The sequence below is a fragment of the Myxocyprinus asiaticus genome, chromosome 50 (genome assembly GCF_019703515.2).
Source record: "Myxocyprinus asiaticus isolate MX2 ecotype Aquarium Trade chromosome 50, UBuf_Myxa_2, whole genome shotgun sequence".
Lineage (NCBI taxonomy): Eukaryota > Metazoa > Chordata > Actinopteri > Cypriniformes > Catostomidae > Myxocyprinus > Myxocyprinus asiaticus.
In genome coordinates this window covers 5,329,125-5,346,817 of record NC_059393.1, presented here as the reverse complement: position 1 = coordinate 5,346,817, position 17,693 = coordinate 5,329,125, and the positions used below count along the sequence as shown (strand labels likewise).

The 17,693-nt window shown below is 34.4% G+C and overlaps 1 protein-coding gene across 2 annotated transcripts in view; it reads right to left on the bottom strand.

Annotated features, from left to right (window-relative positions):
* The window catches only part of LOC127438681 (run domain Beclin-1-interacting and cysteine-rich domain-containing protein-like), a 36,726-nt gene extending 20,119 nt beyond the window's left edge, over nucleotides 1-16,607 (bottom strand). For both annotated transcript variants that reach the window (XM_051694430.1, XM_051694431.1), the window contains exons 1-7: nucleotides 16,445-16,607; nucleotides 13,526-13,679; nucleotides 9,948-10,031; nucleotides 9,687-9,846; nucleotides 9,397-9,503; nucleotides 5,825-6,002; nucleotides 3,815-4,204 (exon numbers count right to left, since the gene is read on the bottom strand). In XM_051694430.1, the coding sequence (XP_051550390.1) occupies nucleotides 3,815-4,204; nucleotides 5,825-6,002; nucleotides 9,397-9,503; nucleotides 9,687-9,846; nucleotides 9,948-10,031; nucleotides 13,526-13,679; nucleotides 16,445-16,482 (1,111 nt within the window). In that variant the 5' untranslated portion in view covers nucleotides 16,483-16,607. The remainder of the gene's footprint in view (nucleotides 1-3,814; nucleotides 4,205-5,824; nucleotides 6,003-9,396; nucleotides 9,504-9,686; nucleotides 9,847-9,947; nucleotides 10,032-13,525; nucleotides 13,680-16,444) is intronic.
* Nucleotides 16,608-17,693: the final 1,086 nt, after the last annotated feature.

Below are 17,693 nucleotides of genomic sequence, written 5' to 3'. Positions count from 1 at the left end.
TAACACAAGAACTTGTGTTATTTAGAGCTATAAACAATGCAAGTTCTCACGTGAACATGTTGGGCTCCATTTGTGTAAGCACACAATGCGCAGAGCAACGCGCAAAGATCATGCGCTACATCTATAGTTATTGGTATTTTTCCATCTGTTGTCGTAGAGTGATTTTTAAGTCACTGCAAAAAGGGGCTGGTGGAAGTTGGAGAGGGTAAAATGTTTGGATTTGGTATGATTTTTCTGACCCCTTCGTTATTTTGATTATATTTTAGTTTCGTTTGAAGTGTAATTTGAATTTATAAATATTTTTTGTTACGTTTTTCGGGTTTTGATAAATTAATTTAATTTTTTCAAAATCAACCGGTAGAAGTGAAGTGCGTGCCGATACAATCACTGTTAACAGTAACCATGATTTGTGTGTCAGTAGAAGAAAATGATTAATAATACTTACATTCTCTATAATTTAACGAAGTCTACATCCAAATCCTGAATCACATTTTCCATGTGTATAAAAGGTGCATGTTACTGTCATAGGAATATGCCAGACATTCAACAAGGACACAGTTAATACACAAAAGAACACAAGTCCATATTTCTATTTTTCTAATTCATTGCATACAGTCCATTTACACTCGCAACTACTTATGAATGTGCTATCTTTGTTTATATCGCTGGTCCTTGACAGGGAATGGACTATATAATAGGATACAGATGCTGCAATAACCGGAGAAGAACCTAAAAATTGTATTGCACTTGACTTAATAATTTCGCCTAACCCACTTACACCTAGACTTAGCGCATGCTTATACAAATATACCAAAACTTCATGGCCATGCCCATGCCAATTGCGCTGCGCTTAGCAATAATGCTCTTAAAATAGGGCATATTGTGAACAATCTACTCTCGTGTCGACATTTTAACTGAAAAACTACTTAAATTTTGGGTAGTTTCTCACCACAAAGTATTGTGTGCCTTAAGAACACTTGGAATAGGATGCACAAGTCGAATGGACTACTTTTATGATGCATTTGGGTCCTTTTAAGCGAGGCAGATTCCACTGCCATTGTATTGAGAAAAAAGAATGGACGAGTTATTCATTAAAGCATCTTCTTTTGTGTTCCGCATAAGAACAAAAGTTATGACAGAATTTACATTTTTGAATGAACTATTCCTTTAAAGGGGCAATATCTGTTTAACTATATAACTCTTATGTAACTTCTTTTCAACAAATGAAAGTACACTAGGATTGTGTTTTCCTCAAACAAAATAACAGACTTCTGAAAACGCACTCCATAACTGCAAACAAATGTCAGGAAAAAGAAAACAGAGTTTTCAAACTTAAACGGTTTAGTGTGGATGTGGTCCATGTCATAATTTTGAGATGTTGAGTCATTTATGACATAAAAGTTAATTATGAGATAAAACAGTCAAAATTACATTGAAAAAGAAATAAGTAATTTAAGTACTCTCTACATTGAGTTACTTTAAGCCTGAACTTGAAAATATTAAGTAAATTCTTAATTCAAACATGTAAAAACTATTGCTCTAGCTTTTAATAAATATTATTTATGATTGTTTGTTATCTTTACAATGTGTCATCATGTATCAATCCTAAAGTAGAAAACCTTGTCATATTATTTGCACATTTGAGTACGTTAATAAAAATAAGTAAATCTAACTTACATTTTCGAAGCTTGGTGCTCTCAGCATGCACTGGGCTTGAATAATGAATGGGATTGCATAGTTTAACTGTTTATTTACACCATTTGTATTTTTAATTTTGTTGTAACATTTGGTAACTTCTTGTTTTGTGCTGTCTACAGTTAATTTTCTACTCAAAATTACCCATTCATGATCAAAACAATTATCTGTTGATTGTCACCATCATGGTGTTTTGTGCACCAAGTTTTAAGGTCTGCGTGTGCAGCTCTATACCTTGTTTCTATAGCCAATGAAACAAGGTGATATTGTATCATAGAATAAATAGCATGCATTAAGCTTCCCTGTGGAAGGCTTTCTTTTGTCATGTAGTACATTACTAAACATGTGTTTTTAATGAAAATTTTAAACATATTATGTTCTAATAATATGTTCATTTACATTTTACTAAATTTAAGTACTAAGTATATCATATTTGTAAGTAAAAGTTACTGTATTTACTAAAATGTATGAGTTAAATTTACTCACTTTAATCAATATTATGTCATGAATAGGGCTGTCGATTTAACGCATGCATTCAGTGCGATTAATTATATAATTTATTCATTAAAAACATTACCGCAATTAATCATGTCCCCAGACTGTAATAAGGAATATTCTTACCATCAGAGCAATTTAAGCTTGAAGTACCACCTGTTTTATTCAGAGGGCAGTGAGCAAAACTCTCACATAAACTAATTATTTATAAATAATAAATATAAATATATATAATTATTTTATTATTATTGAATTATTGTTATTTGAGGGGATTTCTCAGCTAATATATATATATATGTATGCAATTAATTTGATTAATTAAATCACATACGATGCAATACATTAAAAATATGATTGACTGACAGCCCTCGTCATAAAGATTTGTACCATTAAGATTTAATGTGTGCAAAAACTCGCAAAAAGTAAATCTTACTAGTCGTGGTTTTCAGTGAGTTTGTAAGTCATAATTTTGAGATCAAAAGTTATAATTATGAGACATTAAGACATTTATGACATAAAAATTAAACTATGATTAATTTAAAGAAGCGACAGTAAAAAAAAGTTAATTGGTTAAAGGTTTGCTACCTTAACATATACAGTAAAAATTATAATATATTTAACAAGACAATATATGTAATTTTATGGTAAAATATTGTAAACAATATATATATTTTAGATTTTATTTTTTTGTTTAAAAAGAAAATACGTGTACATTTTACAATAAACTATTAACTAAATTTTACGATAACTACTGTTCAAATTACAGTAAAAATCAGGCATTCCAAGAAGTCCCTGCATGACCCATCAAATTTCAAAAACTTTTATGGGAACAGTTATGTTTCTTCTTAATTTTTTATATCCGTTATGTACATTGGGGTGTTCTGTGTAGTTTTGATGTAGTTTAGTTAACGTTTACTGCATTATTTTAGTGTCATATGTGTTTGTGTGAGTGACAATGTGCACTATCTCATCATGTGTATTAATTATTGCTCATCGAAGGATCACTCTGGATAAACTTTGTCATCATGTGGCCTTTTGTAGTTACCAATATGTTTTAAAGTGAAAATCAGAATTCTTTTTAGTTTTAGAAGGTTAGTATATCAAGTTTATATAATTTAATAATATAAACCTTAGTGAACCGTAAAATATACAGCCATCAAATTTGCATCCCGTAAAGCCTGTAATATGGTCACTGTATTTTTATGGTAAATTTATGCCAACCACAGCTGCTGGTATTATACCATAGTGGATGACTCAAATGAATTGGTTCACTGAAATGAACCATTTGAACGAACCTAGTCTGCTTAAAAGAAGCTTCATTTGCTAAAATGAATCCGACTTCCCAACACTACTTGATAGAGAAGACATTACGATAGTGTGTTTGTTTATCGCTTCAGCTCGCTCATGCGCAATAAAATATAACAAAATAAAAGTCAGTAAAACAAAAGTGCTTTCTACTTGAAAAGCTACACTATTTCGAAAGCAGCTGAGCTTCTGTCACGTTACTGAAAAACGTTATGTTTGTTACATCGCTACTTTTAGTTTTGTTGCCGTTAATTACTCCCCAACACTGATTGGACGAGGCATTTGTCCACCAGCAATCTGTTCAACTGTTTGTACGCACCATGCTTCTGTTTCTGAGTGATGCCCGTGTCAGAGAGAGAGCGGATGTGGCCCCTGGTGCTCTGCCCTTTACTCCTCTGAGCTTCTGAGAATGAGGAGCTGCGCGGTTGGGGCGGAGCCAAAGCTGTGTGGGTGGCCCCCTGAGTGCCTGTGAGTTCATTGCTCTGCTTTGAGCCGGACGAGTCCTGTCGTTTGTGCTTCCCCAGATTACCGATAGCCAGATATTCTGGCCCATCATCGAGATCGGCATCTGTACAATCCCGGATCTCAGCTGAAGCGGGTGAGGCGGGTTCTGTGAAGGAGATCTGGGGGATTGCTGTGTTTGGAGGGCTCTGATTTCTTCCACCGCACATCCATGGTGCACCCTGAGCACTGCTGGACGGAGTGACATCTGAAAGGCAAACACAAAGAGTTGCCAATTGTGGGTACTTTCCACACATACTGTATGTACAATAACCATTTACAATTAAATCTTACAACATCATTTTGACAATCCGTTGAATTAATACTCAATTTGCAGTCTTAACGTAATTATTTAAAAAATATAATTTTGAATTTAATTTCATTTTCTTGATTTTTTACAAACATTAGAGTGTTGACTGCGTTCATCAAGCCATTCACCTATTTCTGAAAGAAAAAAAAATTATACATATCTCTCTCTTTCATTTATGAGAAATATACGTTCATCAATAAACGAACCAATATTTGCTAGAGTAACAGCTCATTCAGGCTGAATATGCAAATATGTTACCCATTCTGGCATAGTATTTTTATATTACATTTTATTTATTTATTTTTATAAATTATATTTGTTTTTTATAAATTTTCTCTACTGAATTTTTATGTAGGCTAAATCTGCAACCCTGTTACACATTGTCATATTTTGTATTATTTAATTTTATTTATTTAATACAGTATTTAATTACTACATTTAATTTAGTTTTAATTTATAAATGTATTTTATAAATTATATAAATATTTTATACATTTCTTTATCAAATTTTTATGTTTGGCTTAACTGATGTTTAATCGCACTAAATCTGCAACCCCATTACACATTCTGTCATATTATGTATTTTTGTATTAATTCATTATTTTATTAATTTATTAATTTAAAACATTTTATTTAATTGCATTTTAATTACTGTTATTTATTTATAAATGTATTTGATAAATTATATAAATATTTTATACATTTCTCTATTGAATTGAAATGTTTATTAAATCAGGATAAACTGATGTTTAAGCAGGCTAATTCTGCAACCCTGTTACACATTCTTTCATATTATGTATTTTTTTTGTGTGTGTGTGTATTTATTTTTTTATTTATTCAACACATTTTTTTAAATTATTAAATTGTATTTATTTTTATAAATTGTATAAATAATTTATAATTTTCTCTACTGAATTGTGATTTTTTATTAAATCAGGATAAACTTATGTTTAATCAGGCCAACTCTGCAAGCCTGTTATCCATTCTGGCATAGCATTTATTTATTTATAACATTTCATCTATTACATTCTATTTTTTACGTTTTATTTATTTATAATTTATATATTTATTTTACAAATTACATTTTATTTATTTATTGTTATTTAGTAATTTGTATTTATAACTTTTTCGTTATTTTTAATTTATAAATTTAACTTGTTTAATTTTGGTAACAGGACTGCAAAAAAACAGTTTGAATTGAAAAAAAAAAAATATGAGGTGGCCAAACAACATTTTCCGAATGTTTAGCACCTCCTATTACTGACCACTTTGTTGTTAAGAAAAAAGTACTTATAAGAGTTTCAGGCCCTACTTTGTACCTAATTCGTGGTAATTCTGAGAAATGGTCAAATACCGCAAGCATTACAAACAGCCCATGCTCTTTTCCAGTTTTCTCACTAAACACCACACTGTTTTCTGTTCATATGGGGACTTTCTGTATGTAAACAAGCAAGCACTTATTGCCAGTAATAGAAAGCCACAGAGCAGCCTGTTGTTCTTGCTGTGAAATCTGCTGACCTGAGCTGTTGCTGGAGTGTGGGGTGTTGGGAATCTCTGTAAGGCAGCTCTGGGAGGTGGTGAATTTACGGGACTGTGAGCTGTCTGGAGTCTTCCAGCTTCCTGCGGCCCCGGGGAGCAAAACCAGACTCTGGCTCTTTAGCAAACCCATGGGAGGAGACTCTTTCAGGTGTGAGAGCTTTAAACACACAAGAGATAGAAGGTAATTGACATGCGTGTACGTAAAATGAGTCAACGATAGTGAATCCTTAGGCCAGAAACATGCGCTATGCTCATTAATTAAAGCATGTGCGACCACACCAAATGTTTTCTAGTTCTCAAAATGACTTTTCATATCTTTGTTGAAAGCACTGATTTTACATCAGCTGTCTCTGTTGGACAGGTATGCTTATTGGATAGATCAATAAAGGCTTTGTGGAGATACGCATTTGGGCCAGACGTTCAAATCAGCAAGATGATAACAATCAGGTTTGAGATTATGGACCTTTTCTTATAAAACAAACCCAAACTCTGGCTGTTGTTGTCTTACAAATATGCGTTTCATGTCTCAGGTTCGTGAAGTGAATTGTATTCCAGTCTAAAGATTTCAGAGGATCTCATAAAAAGGTTACCGCCTCTGAAACTTTCTATAGAACTTTGGCCTCCTTAAATCTAAACAGATGAGTTCCTATCGAGCGGAGGAAATTCAACACCATTGTTAGTTTTCCTAAGCACAGTTTCAGAGAGAAAGAGTGAGGTGTATTTTACATTGCGGGGTCACTGTTGCCCAATTCAGGTTTGTGAATGTTTGTAGTGTAGAAGACGGATAAGAGAAAGAATTAGAATACACAGTGCATTCCAATTAAATAATATTATCCCTGCTGTATTATAGCATTGTGGAAGTACCGCAGTTTGACAACAGAGAGAACAATTGTCCCAGCATTGTACTAAAGTACAAGAATGCCATCTGTGGACTGAAGCTTTACAGAAAGTGTATTGTGCAGCTAAATGACCTTACATACAACTGAATCTGCAACCGAATGGCTTTGGCAGTGGCAATATGTTTTTGGGAATGCCAACTCCTGCAAATGACTGAAGGGAACAGTTCACAACAGCTCTAAAATATCCATAACTTTTATTAGTGGTGGACTGGTGTGAGTTTTATGAGTATATAGGAATACAAATGAGTACTGTATATATGAATAAAGAAAATGTGAATACTTTTATTGGGTGTCATTTCAAATCAAGCTGTCATTTTCCAAATTATGCAAAAAGTGTGAACATTTATTTAATTGTGTGTATTTAGTATACATTAAATTTTAGCTATGAAATTAGCCTTAGCGAGCCGTGATCGGACACTTAATTTCGCAAACGTTAAAAATGTCATTTCCATCAGCGTCATTTCCACTACAGAATCAAATTCAACACAATACAGAATTTGAGATGTGCTGGAAATGACACTGTGGTGGAAATATTAATGACTTTCAAAAGAAATGACACAAATGACATAAATCTCCTGTGATGCATGTACATACAGTGAGTGTGAAAAAATGTTTTAACGAGACTTTACTTTCCAGAAGTCTACAGTGTTAAAAGTGAAAGCAACTCTTAAAAAATTAGGGGAGTTTCACTCCAATATTTTGGACTTATACATTTTTCATCTAAGAGTAATTCATGGAGCATTTTAACACTAGCTCCTCAACCCATGACAACTTAGAAGTCATCCTGAGGACTTCTAACTCCCTAATAGTGAATCGTAAATAATCTAAAGCATGGCTGCTATCACAATTGAGGGTGCTTTCACACTTGGCTCGATTGCTTGGACCAAACCACGGTTTCCCCCTCCCCCTCCCCCTCCCCCTGCTGGTCTCTGTCCTAACTGCGGTCCGATTACATCATCAATGTGAGTACAAGCAGCAGCTGTTTACCACTGTAACTAGGTAACAACTCAACAAGACATCAGCATCATAGTGTTATTAAAGCATTCATCTCTTTGGATTAACCACCAAAATTTACATGAACAGAACGCCACTTGTGTTTGTCTGCCACAGAAGCATTGAATATGCAAGAGATGTGAAGAATGTTATCATTTGTCTGCCGCGATCCCACGGATGCACTGCAAGGATGTGAAGAATATGAGCTGCTCTCTGGAGGCAATTTATTTGTAGACAAGCAGGGGTGATAAATGCATTATACCATAATAATTGCGATCGGGAGCCAAACAAACTGAACTTTGACCTCATTCGAACCCGGGTGCGCACAAAAAGTGCTAATGTGAGTCAATGTATTCGAATATTATTATGACATTGAATTGAATACATTTTAAAAAGGTATCGCCACAATCGCAATTAAGTTAATGTATTTTAATATTAAAGCCTAACACTGGCATGGCGTACTTGACTATTTTCTATTTAGATTTGTGTATTAAAACCTGACTGTCTGTCTCTCTCTTTCTCTCTCTCATATGTCTGCAAGTATGCATTTCCCGCTGTCTGTCTATAATGAATTTGCCAACAAATAGTGGCTCCCTGTTTTTCGATCCCTGATCCCTGAACATGATTTAAGAAAGCGCATTCATAAAACATGACATCATCCAAAGCAAAGAGGTCAACCCCGTCTTTACTCTTACCTTAAAGTGACAGTTCACCGAAAAATGAAAATTCTCTCATCATTTACTCACCCTCATGCCATCCCAGATGTGTACGACTTTTTCTCTTCTGCAGAACAGAAAATTGAGATTTTTAGAAGAATACTTCAGCTCTGTAGGTCCATACAATGCAAGTGAATGGGTGCCAACATTTTTATGCTCCACAAAGGCAGCATAAAAGTAATCCATATTACTTCAGTGATTTATTTCATATTTTCTGAAGTGATATGATAGGTGTGGGTGAGAAACAGATCAATATTTAAGTCAATTTTTGCTTGAAATTCTTCTCCCTGCCCAGTAGGGGGCGATATGCATGACGAATGTGAATCACCAAAAACAAAAGGAGAAGAAAGTGAACGTTACAGATTGACTGAGCAGGGAGGATCATTTATAGTAAAAAAGGATTTAAATATTGATCTGTTTCTCACCCACACCTGTCATATAATTTCTGAAGATACAGATTTAACCAATGGAGTCTTATGGATTACATTTATGCTGACTTTGTGATTTTTTGAGCTTAAACATTTTGGAACCCATTCACTTGCATTGTATGGACCTACAGAGCTGAAATATTCTTCTAAAAATCTTCATTTGTGTTGTGCAGAAGAAAGAAAGTCATACACATCTGGGATGGCATGAGGGTGAGTAAATAATGAGAGAATTTTCATTTTTGGATGAACTATTCCTTTAAGATTTGCCCCTATTCCTTAATCAAATTTGCTCTTAGCAGTTGTGTGAATAGGTTTTAAGCTAAATATATTAGCTAGTAACTCTTTGGAGAACTCCTACTGGTAAGACAAAAGTCTTTGCGAATTTGGGCCCGGCTCTCATAACAGGTCATTTTAAAGGGTGTAAAAAAGTACCATCACTGTATCTTTAAAGTATGCAAGATTGTGGAGAATTGAGATCAAATTATTTTGACGGTTCATCTAGTAAAGGTTCTCACCCTGACGGTGTCGATGAGCGCCAGCAGTCGAGGGTTGTTCTGCTCTACCGCCTCAAGACACTGGAACATAGCAGATACATGCGGCTCACTCAACAGGAAGGCTCCATCTACAGAGTGTGATGAGATAACCATGAGACCGGACCAGACCAAACACATAATAAATGATGACACTAAAAGGATATGCATTTCTATCAGCTCTGCTCCAAATCCTTGTGAGCTGCCTCGCTGCCTAGCAATTGTGTCAGTGATGGTATGAAGATGCAGAATTGTTAAGAAGGTGGTTGAGGTACCGTTGTAAAATTTCTGTGTGTTCGCCTTGTGTTGCAGCAGTGGCTTGAGCTGAGCAGATAAGATGTGAGCTTGGAGGCTGTGTAGAAGCCAGCGTTCGGCTTTATAACCCTCTCCAAAGCTCTGCACACCACTACTCATCACCGGCTCTAACTGACTGAACTGCAGAGAGAGAGACAAAAAGTGGTCAATGCTCATTAATGATGTCTAAATGAATATAAGTCCTCTGTCAAGTGGGAAAGATTCATTTGATGGACAATTACCTGTTCAACATTACGGGCTAAATGAGGACAAAGATACCGCACACACCACACAAAACGCCAGTAGTCTTTTTGTTTATAGTAAACCTGCAGGACAACAGGAAAAAAAGTTAGATCTTGGACCAAAGTGCAATGATTCATACATGAAATGTGCATTACTTTTGCCAATACTGTGCATGCAAAAACTAGCAGTGAAAAATGTGTTTTAACTAAAATAAAAAATAAATAGAAAAATGTTATTAAATTTCCAATAGAATGAAACACTGAAACTAAAGATGTGCACTAAAATACAAAGAACAATTACAAAGAAAAGAACTTCAGCTTTTGTACTTTCAATGAATGTGGAATCATCTGATTTCATTTTAAATTTAAGTCTGACTTTAGACCAGGGGTGTCAAAGACATAATATCAAATTATACTATCGTAATAATATATTCATAATATTCTATTTTTATCTACAACTCAAAAGAAACTAATCTCTTAAATTAAAAACTCTTTCATTTGTTGTGTTGCAAGTTATAGCTCACAACTTAAAGCGACAGAACCTTTTTTTCTAATTACATTTCAGCTGGAAGTTGACCTGTGGGTGGCTCAACTGTCCAAGAGCAACGAACAAAACTAAAACTAACGTCTCAGAGAATTCAACAGAATTATTTGAGGAAAAAACTTTAATGCTGTGGAAAAACATTTGCATCCATTTATTATAAAAAAAATTTAAACAAAATGTAATTTGTTGTGTTGCAAGTTATAGCTCACATCTTAAAACGACAGAACCTTTTTGTGTTTACACGCGACATTCAGAAATTGAGCATGTGCGTAAATACGCGCTTTCAGCTAAAGTTGGATCTGTGGGTGGTGCAACTGTCCCAGAGCGACAAACGATACTAAAACTAGTGTTGCTCAGCAGGATAAGTTGAGAAAAAAAAAACATTAAATTAAATTATGTTAAAAACATTTGTGTCCATTTATTATATCAGCATAATATGTTCATAAAATGTTTAGCTACAGAAGGAAAAAAAACTATTTTGTTGTGCTGCATGTTATATTTTGTATACCAAATGGTAGAACCTTTCTTTTATTTATGTATGGCATTCGGAACTCGTCAACATGCACAAATTCATGCTTTTCAGCTAAAGGTGGATCTGTGTGTGGTGCAACTGTCCCAGAGCAACGAACAAAACACTTGCATTGCGCGGCGGGGTAATTAAAAATGTAAAATTCAATTATGCTAAAAAAGATTTGCATCCATTTATTAAATCTGTATAATATATTTATAATATTAAATTTTAAGGTAATGTGTTGTGATGCAAGTTATTGCTCACATCTTAAAGTGGCAGAACCTTTCTAGTAATTATGCGCGATATTCGGAACTCGCGTACATGCGAATATTGCCACTTTTCAGCTAAAAGCAGATCTGTGTTTGGCGCAACTGTCCCAGAGTGACGAACGAAACTAAAACTAGCATTGCACGACAGGATAATTTGAGGAAAAGCGAATGTTTAAATTATGCTAAAAATATTTGCATCCATTTATTATATTGATATAATATATCAATTATGTTTGATTTTTAGATAAAAAAAAAATTTTTTTTTTTAAATAAAACCTTTTTGTTGCATTTTATAGCTGGCATCTTAAAGTGGCAGAACCTCTCTTGTAATAAAGTTGCATAAATTTGCGATTTTCAGCTGAAAGTTGAACTGTGTGTTTTGCACAACTGTCTTAGTGCAACGAATGAAACCAAATATGTGTCTCGCAGCAGGATGAGATCGAGGTAATGGGAAAAAATCTACGTGCCGATCGTTTTTTGCTTAAAACGTTAATGATCTTACCTGATAAATTAAAGCTGTTTAAGGTGTTTACATGACCACTCACATTGTCGGCTTATTAAGCATAATTGGTGTTGGATCGTGCATGTAAACACACTAAACAACAATATGAAATCTAAAAACAAACAAAGCTAAAACTAGGTTTAGTACAAAAAAAAATTTAATTTAATTAACTAAAAAATTAAATGAAATTCTAATCAAATCAAAATTAAAAAGATAGTTCACCCAAAAGTTCATGGAGTTCACATGGTCTTTCGTGTGACATATTCACATTGGCTTGTTACGGACGTAATCTCACGTTCTCCTCTCGGTTCAAACATCCAGTATAAACGCACCATTCTGAGTAAAGAAACAGATACAAATACAGATCTAAACCAAAACCAACCAGGCTTCTGTACAGCGTTCCTCATACTCGCTTGTAAACAGCGCTGCTCTTCCGGGTGTGTCACACGTGCATCAGTTCTCGCGTGTCTCACGTGCCAACGCGATTACGTCACACGCGTATACCGCTTCTGAACAGAAGCATGATTTAGAGTTAAAAATACTTAAATATTGATCTTTTTCGCACAAAAATTGATCGTGTCACTTTAGAAGATATTAATTTAACCGCTGGAGTCGTATGGATGATGTTTATGCTGACTGTCTGAGATTTTTGGAGCTTCAAAAATCACCATCCACTTGCATTTTAGAGGAATGTTCTGGTTCAAAACAAGTTAAGCTCAATCGACAGCATTTGGGGCATAATGTTGATTACCACAAAAAAATAATTTTGACTCATCCCTCCTTTTCTTTAAAAAAAAAAGCAAAAATCTGGGTTACAGTGAGGCACTTACAATGGAAGTGAATGAGGGCCAATTTTTGAAGGTTAAAATACTCTGTTTCAAAAGTATTGCCACAATACATAAACAATATTCATGTAAACATGATTTCAGTGTGATAAAATCACTTACTAACCTTTTCTGTTTAAAGTTATAGCCAATTTTACAACTTTGTTACCATGACGATGTAATGTCAACAAACCCTCAAACCCTAAAACAACTGTAAAAATGACGATTTAAACAATTTTACAGTTCAAATAATACATTTTTTAACAGAATTAATGTAAGTGCTTTTATAAAATTATAAGCCTCTCATTTCTGTTTAAACCCTCTTAAAATTGTCCCCATTCACTTCCATTGTAAGTGCCTCACTGTAAGTCAAAATTAATTTCTGTGGTAATCAATATTATGCCACAAATGCTGTCGATCGAGATTAACTTGTATTGAACCCGGAATATTCCTTTAAGGACTTACTAAACTGAGATATTTTTCTTCAAATGTGTTCTGCTGAAGAAAGAAAGTCATACACACCTGGGATATCATGAGGGTGAGTAAATAATGAGAGAATTTTTATTTTTGGGTGAACTAACCCTTTAAATAAAAAATACAAACGAGTGAAATTTTCAGAACTATAACAAACTATATTCTTCCTTGTTCAATCGGTCACACATGCAATTTCTATTATAGACAAAATTAAACAAAGAAGAATTGAAACTTATAAGCACATTCTTCCTTGTTTGATAGGTCACACAGTCTATTTTTGGTCTCATGTGCCTTACTGGCAGTTTATGTATTCGTCTATTTCTGTCCAAATAGCTCCTGGAAAAGATGGCTTTTCAGGCAACGTTTCTGGAGAGCATATTGGAGTTACTACATTAATTAAATTAAGTTAAACATTAACAATCGCCTCTTGTTTACTCTTCCAAACACACAGTACCTGTTCATGTTTTAAGCCATGGCCCAATATATTATTCATGTCCTTGTGCAGGCGCTGAAGACCCCCATAGCGAGACCATACGTTAGGATTGTTGGTCGACAGCAGCCCTTCAACCGTCGTCTTTAGATTATACAGGAGCTTCCAGTGTTCCCATCTGATGATCATAAAATGATAACAATGGGAGGGATAGGAAAAAAATAACAGATCTGATTAAAAACGAACATTTGTTCCATATTACAGTAATGGTAGCAGTTGGTAATATCAAGGCACTTTTATAGAGTATATACAGTTGAAGTCAGAAGTTTACATACACTTAGGTTGAAGTCATTAAAACTCATTTTTAAACCACTCCACAGATTTAATATTAGCAAACTATAGTTTTGGCAAGTCGTTTAGTTCATCTACTTTGTGCATGACACGAGTAATTTTTCCAACAATTCTTTACAGACAGATTGTTTAACTTTTAATTGACTATATCACAATTCAAGTGGGTCAGAAGTTTACATACATTAAGTTAACTGTGCCTATAAGAAGCCTGGAAAATTCCAGAAAATTATGTCAAGACTTCAGACAATTAGCTTCTGGGAAAATCAAAAGAAATCAGTCAAGACCTCAGAAAACAATTGTGGACCTCCACAAGTCTGGTTCATCCTTGGGAGCAATTTTCAAATGCCTGAAGGTACCACGTTAATCTCTACAAACAACAGTATGCAAGTATAAACACCATGGGACCACGTAGCCATCATACTGCTCAGGAAGGAGACGCATTCTGTCTCCTAGAGATGAACGTAGTTTGGTGTGAAAAGTGCAAATCAATCCCAGAACAACAGCAAAAGGCCTTGTGAAGATGCTGGAGGAAACAGGTGGACAAGTATCTATATCCACAGTAAATCAAGTCCTATATCGACATAACCTGAAAGGCTGCTCAGCAAAGAAGAAGCCACTGCTCCAAAACCGGCATATAAAAGCCAGACTACAGTTTGCAAGTGCACATGGGGACAAAGATCTTACTTTTTGGAGAAATGTCCTCTGGTCTAATGAAACAAAAATTGAACTGTTTGGCCATAATGACCATCGTTATGTTTGGAGGAAAAAGGGTGAAGCTTGCAAGCCGAAGAACACCATCCCAACCGTGACGCATGGGGGCGGCAGGATCATGTTGTGGGGGTGCTTTGCTGCAGGAGGGACTGGTGCACTTCACAAAATAGATGGCATCATGAGGAAGGAAAATTATGCGGATATTTTGAAGCAAAATCTCAAGATATCAGTCAGGAAATTAAAGCTCGGTTACAAATGGGTCTTCCAAATGGACAATGACCCCAAGCATACCTCCAAAGTTGTGGCAAAACGGCTTAAGGATAACAAAGTCAAGGTACTGGAGTGGCCATCACAAAGCCCTGACCTCAATCCAATAGAAAATTTGTGGGCAGAACTGAAAAAGCGTGTGCGAGCAAGGAGGCCTATAAACCTGATTCAGTTACACCAGTTCTGTCTGGAGGAATGGGCCAAAATTCCAGCAACTTATTGTGAGAAGCTTGTGGAAGGCTACCCAAAACATCTGACCCAAGTTAAACAATTTAAAGGCAATGCTACCAAATAATAACAAAGTGTATGTAAACTTCTGACCCACTGGGAATGTGATGAAAAAAATAAAAGCTGAAATAAATCATTCTCTCTACTATTATTCTGACATTTCACATTCTTAAAATAAAGTAGTGATCCTAACTGACCTAAGACAGGGAATGTTTTCTAAGATTAAATGTCAGGAATTGTGAAAAACTGAGTTTAACTGTATTTGGCTAAGGTGTATGGAAAATTCTGACTTCAACTATGCTGTGGAAACAAATTGGTAGCACTTTATTTTACAGTACTGTTCTACATTCACGTACCATATAATTACAACAACTACAGTAATTACTAGGTACTAACCCTAAACCTAACCCCAACCCTAACCTTAACCTATATTAAGTACATGTAGTTACCTAATATTACTCAGTATTTTCTTGACTAAGTACACTGTAAGTATACTGAAAGTACAGGTACTGTAATATAAAGTGCAACCCAAAAATTAATACCATATTCATATAACATGATATTTAAATGTCTCTGTGAGGTACTTCAAAGAATGCCATGCCACTACCATGGTAAATATTAAAAAACACGGTATTACCACGGTAAATATCCTTAACAACATAGTACCACCGTGGTATTTTTGTTATTATATTAGACTTAATATTTATAATATATACTGTCTCTTACACGGCAATATTCTTGACAAAACGATGTTTCTCAAACGTAGAAAGGAATGTGTTTACAGGAGTGGCAATGAAACCTGCAACAACTTTGAGAACAGCTTCGAAAACAACGACTTAAATTGAGATTTAGCTATGATGTTTGGTATTTAACAGATAAATGTGAGCGTATGACAAGACTGCATAAGTTATTTGCTGTGTTTACGTCAAATGCTCCGCTGAGTGAAACCTGCTAGAACATGCGATGCTGCGAAATAACGACTCCGTATTTCATGAATATTAATTAGGTCACGCTGACCTTCCTTGGGCGCCTTCTGAGAGCGCCCGGTGTCCTATTGGTTGATTTTCAAGCTCTCTGCCGCCCGTTTACTAATTTAGCCAATCAGATTGCGAATCTAATGAAACCTAATTAATATTCATGACCCGAACCCTTCCCCATAGTGGGGTTCATAAAATCGCTAGCTCGATTAGAAACCTGTAATCGATCATTGTCTCGGCAAACAAGTTGATTATTAAATTTAATCAAATATCTATATTTACAAGAGTAGCAGGTGCTAAACCCACCTAAATTAAGCAGTTATCTTAAACAAGTCCCAGAGTTAAAGCTATGTACTGTATCTAGCTGTCAAACACAGCCCTGCAGTAGATAGTCGTCTTATTTATTTACCTGCGCTCTCCATCCTCTGCCTCCATCGATATTTCCATCTCCGCCCCAGTTAACTGTGATCAGTTCCTCGTGATTTACAGTTTAGTTCAGATTTAAACGGAGAAAGTCTCCAGTCAGGAAGGAGAGGGTGTCCCGCACCATAACAAGACAGAGAATCGTGAAGTCAGCGATAAAGCGCCGAGACCGGAGGTGCTTTCCTTCAATAGCGGAAGCAGTTTGTGTGTGTGTGTGTGTGTGTGTGTGTGTGTGTGTGTGTGTGTGTGTGTGTGTGTGTGTGTGTGTGTGTGTGTGTGAAAAGACTTTTGAGGAAAAATTTATTTTATGAAAAAAAAAATAATTCTTTATTTGTTTGTTTTTTTTATTTATTCGTTTATTCCTTAATTTAATTATTTAGAAACATACAGGAAGAAAATCAGTACAATTGTCTTTACAAAAATGTCCGCATTCCTACAAAAACAAATATTTTTTATGGAAAAAAATAAAAATACAATAAAAATAAATAAAATGTTAGAGGAAAAATACATTTTACAACAAAGAAAATAAAATATTAAATATTAAATTTGAAAATGTAAATTAAAAAAATTAAAAATGCAAATAATGTAAAATGTATTTATTAAGTTATTGTTTATAAACATTTTATTTATTCAGAAACAAACAGGGGATATTACAGTACAATTCTCTACACAAAGAATATCTGATATCCAAAGATATTTTTATGAAAAAAGTCATTAGATGACAAAATGTATTTCCTATATATATAATATCATGTTAAATAATAAATAAAATAATTAAAATATATATGTATTATTTAACACAAAGTACAATTATTCTAAACAAAGAATAAATTAAACTAACACAAAGATCTCTTTTTCTTTCGCAGCAAAAGGACATATAAATTGTGTTCCTCATTTATAAACTTACAATTGTTTTACTTAAATAACTGACAACTAGATGTAATGGACATAACCCTGGCTTTGTGCAAATAATTATACATTTTCAAAAAATAATAATAATTACTAAATAAAAAGTTCACAGAGCAAATACAGAAGCTGACAACTGCTGTCAATAGAAACCTTTTCTCTCATAAAGAAGAACTAAATGTTTTGGTTCCATAATTATCTCTGAACCAATAAATAAATAAACTGTCTTTCATTTGTAAATTGGAAATCACAAACCTCTCATGAAACAGCCGTTTATTATGTATTAACATTTGAGTCCCATATTAACCCATCTGTAAATAATGACTTTA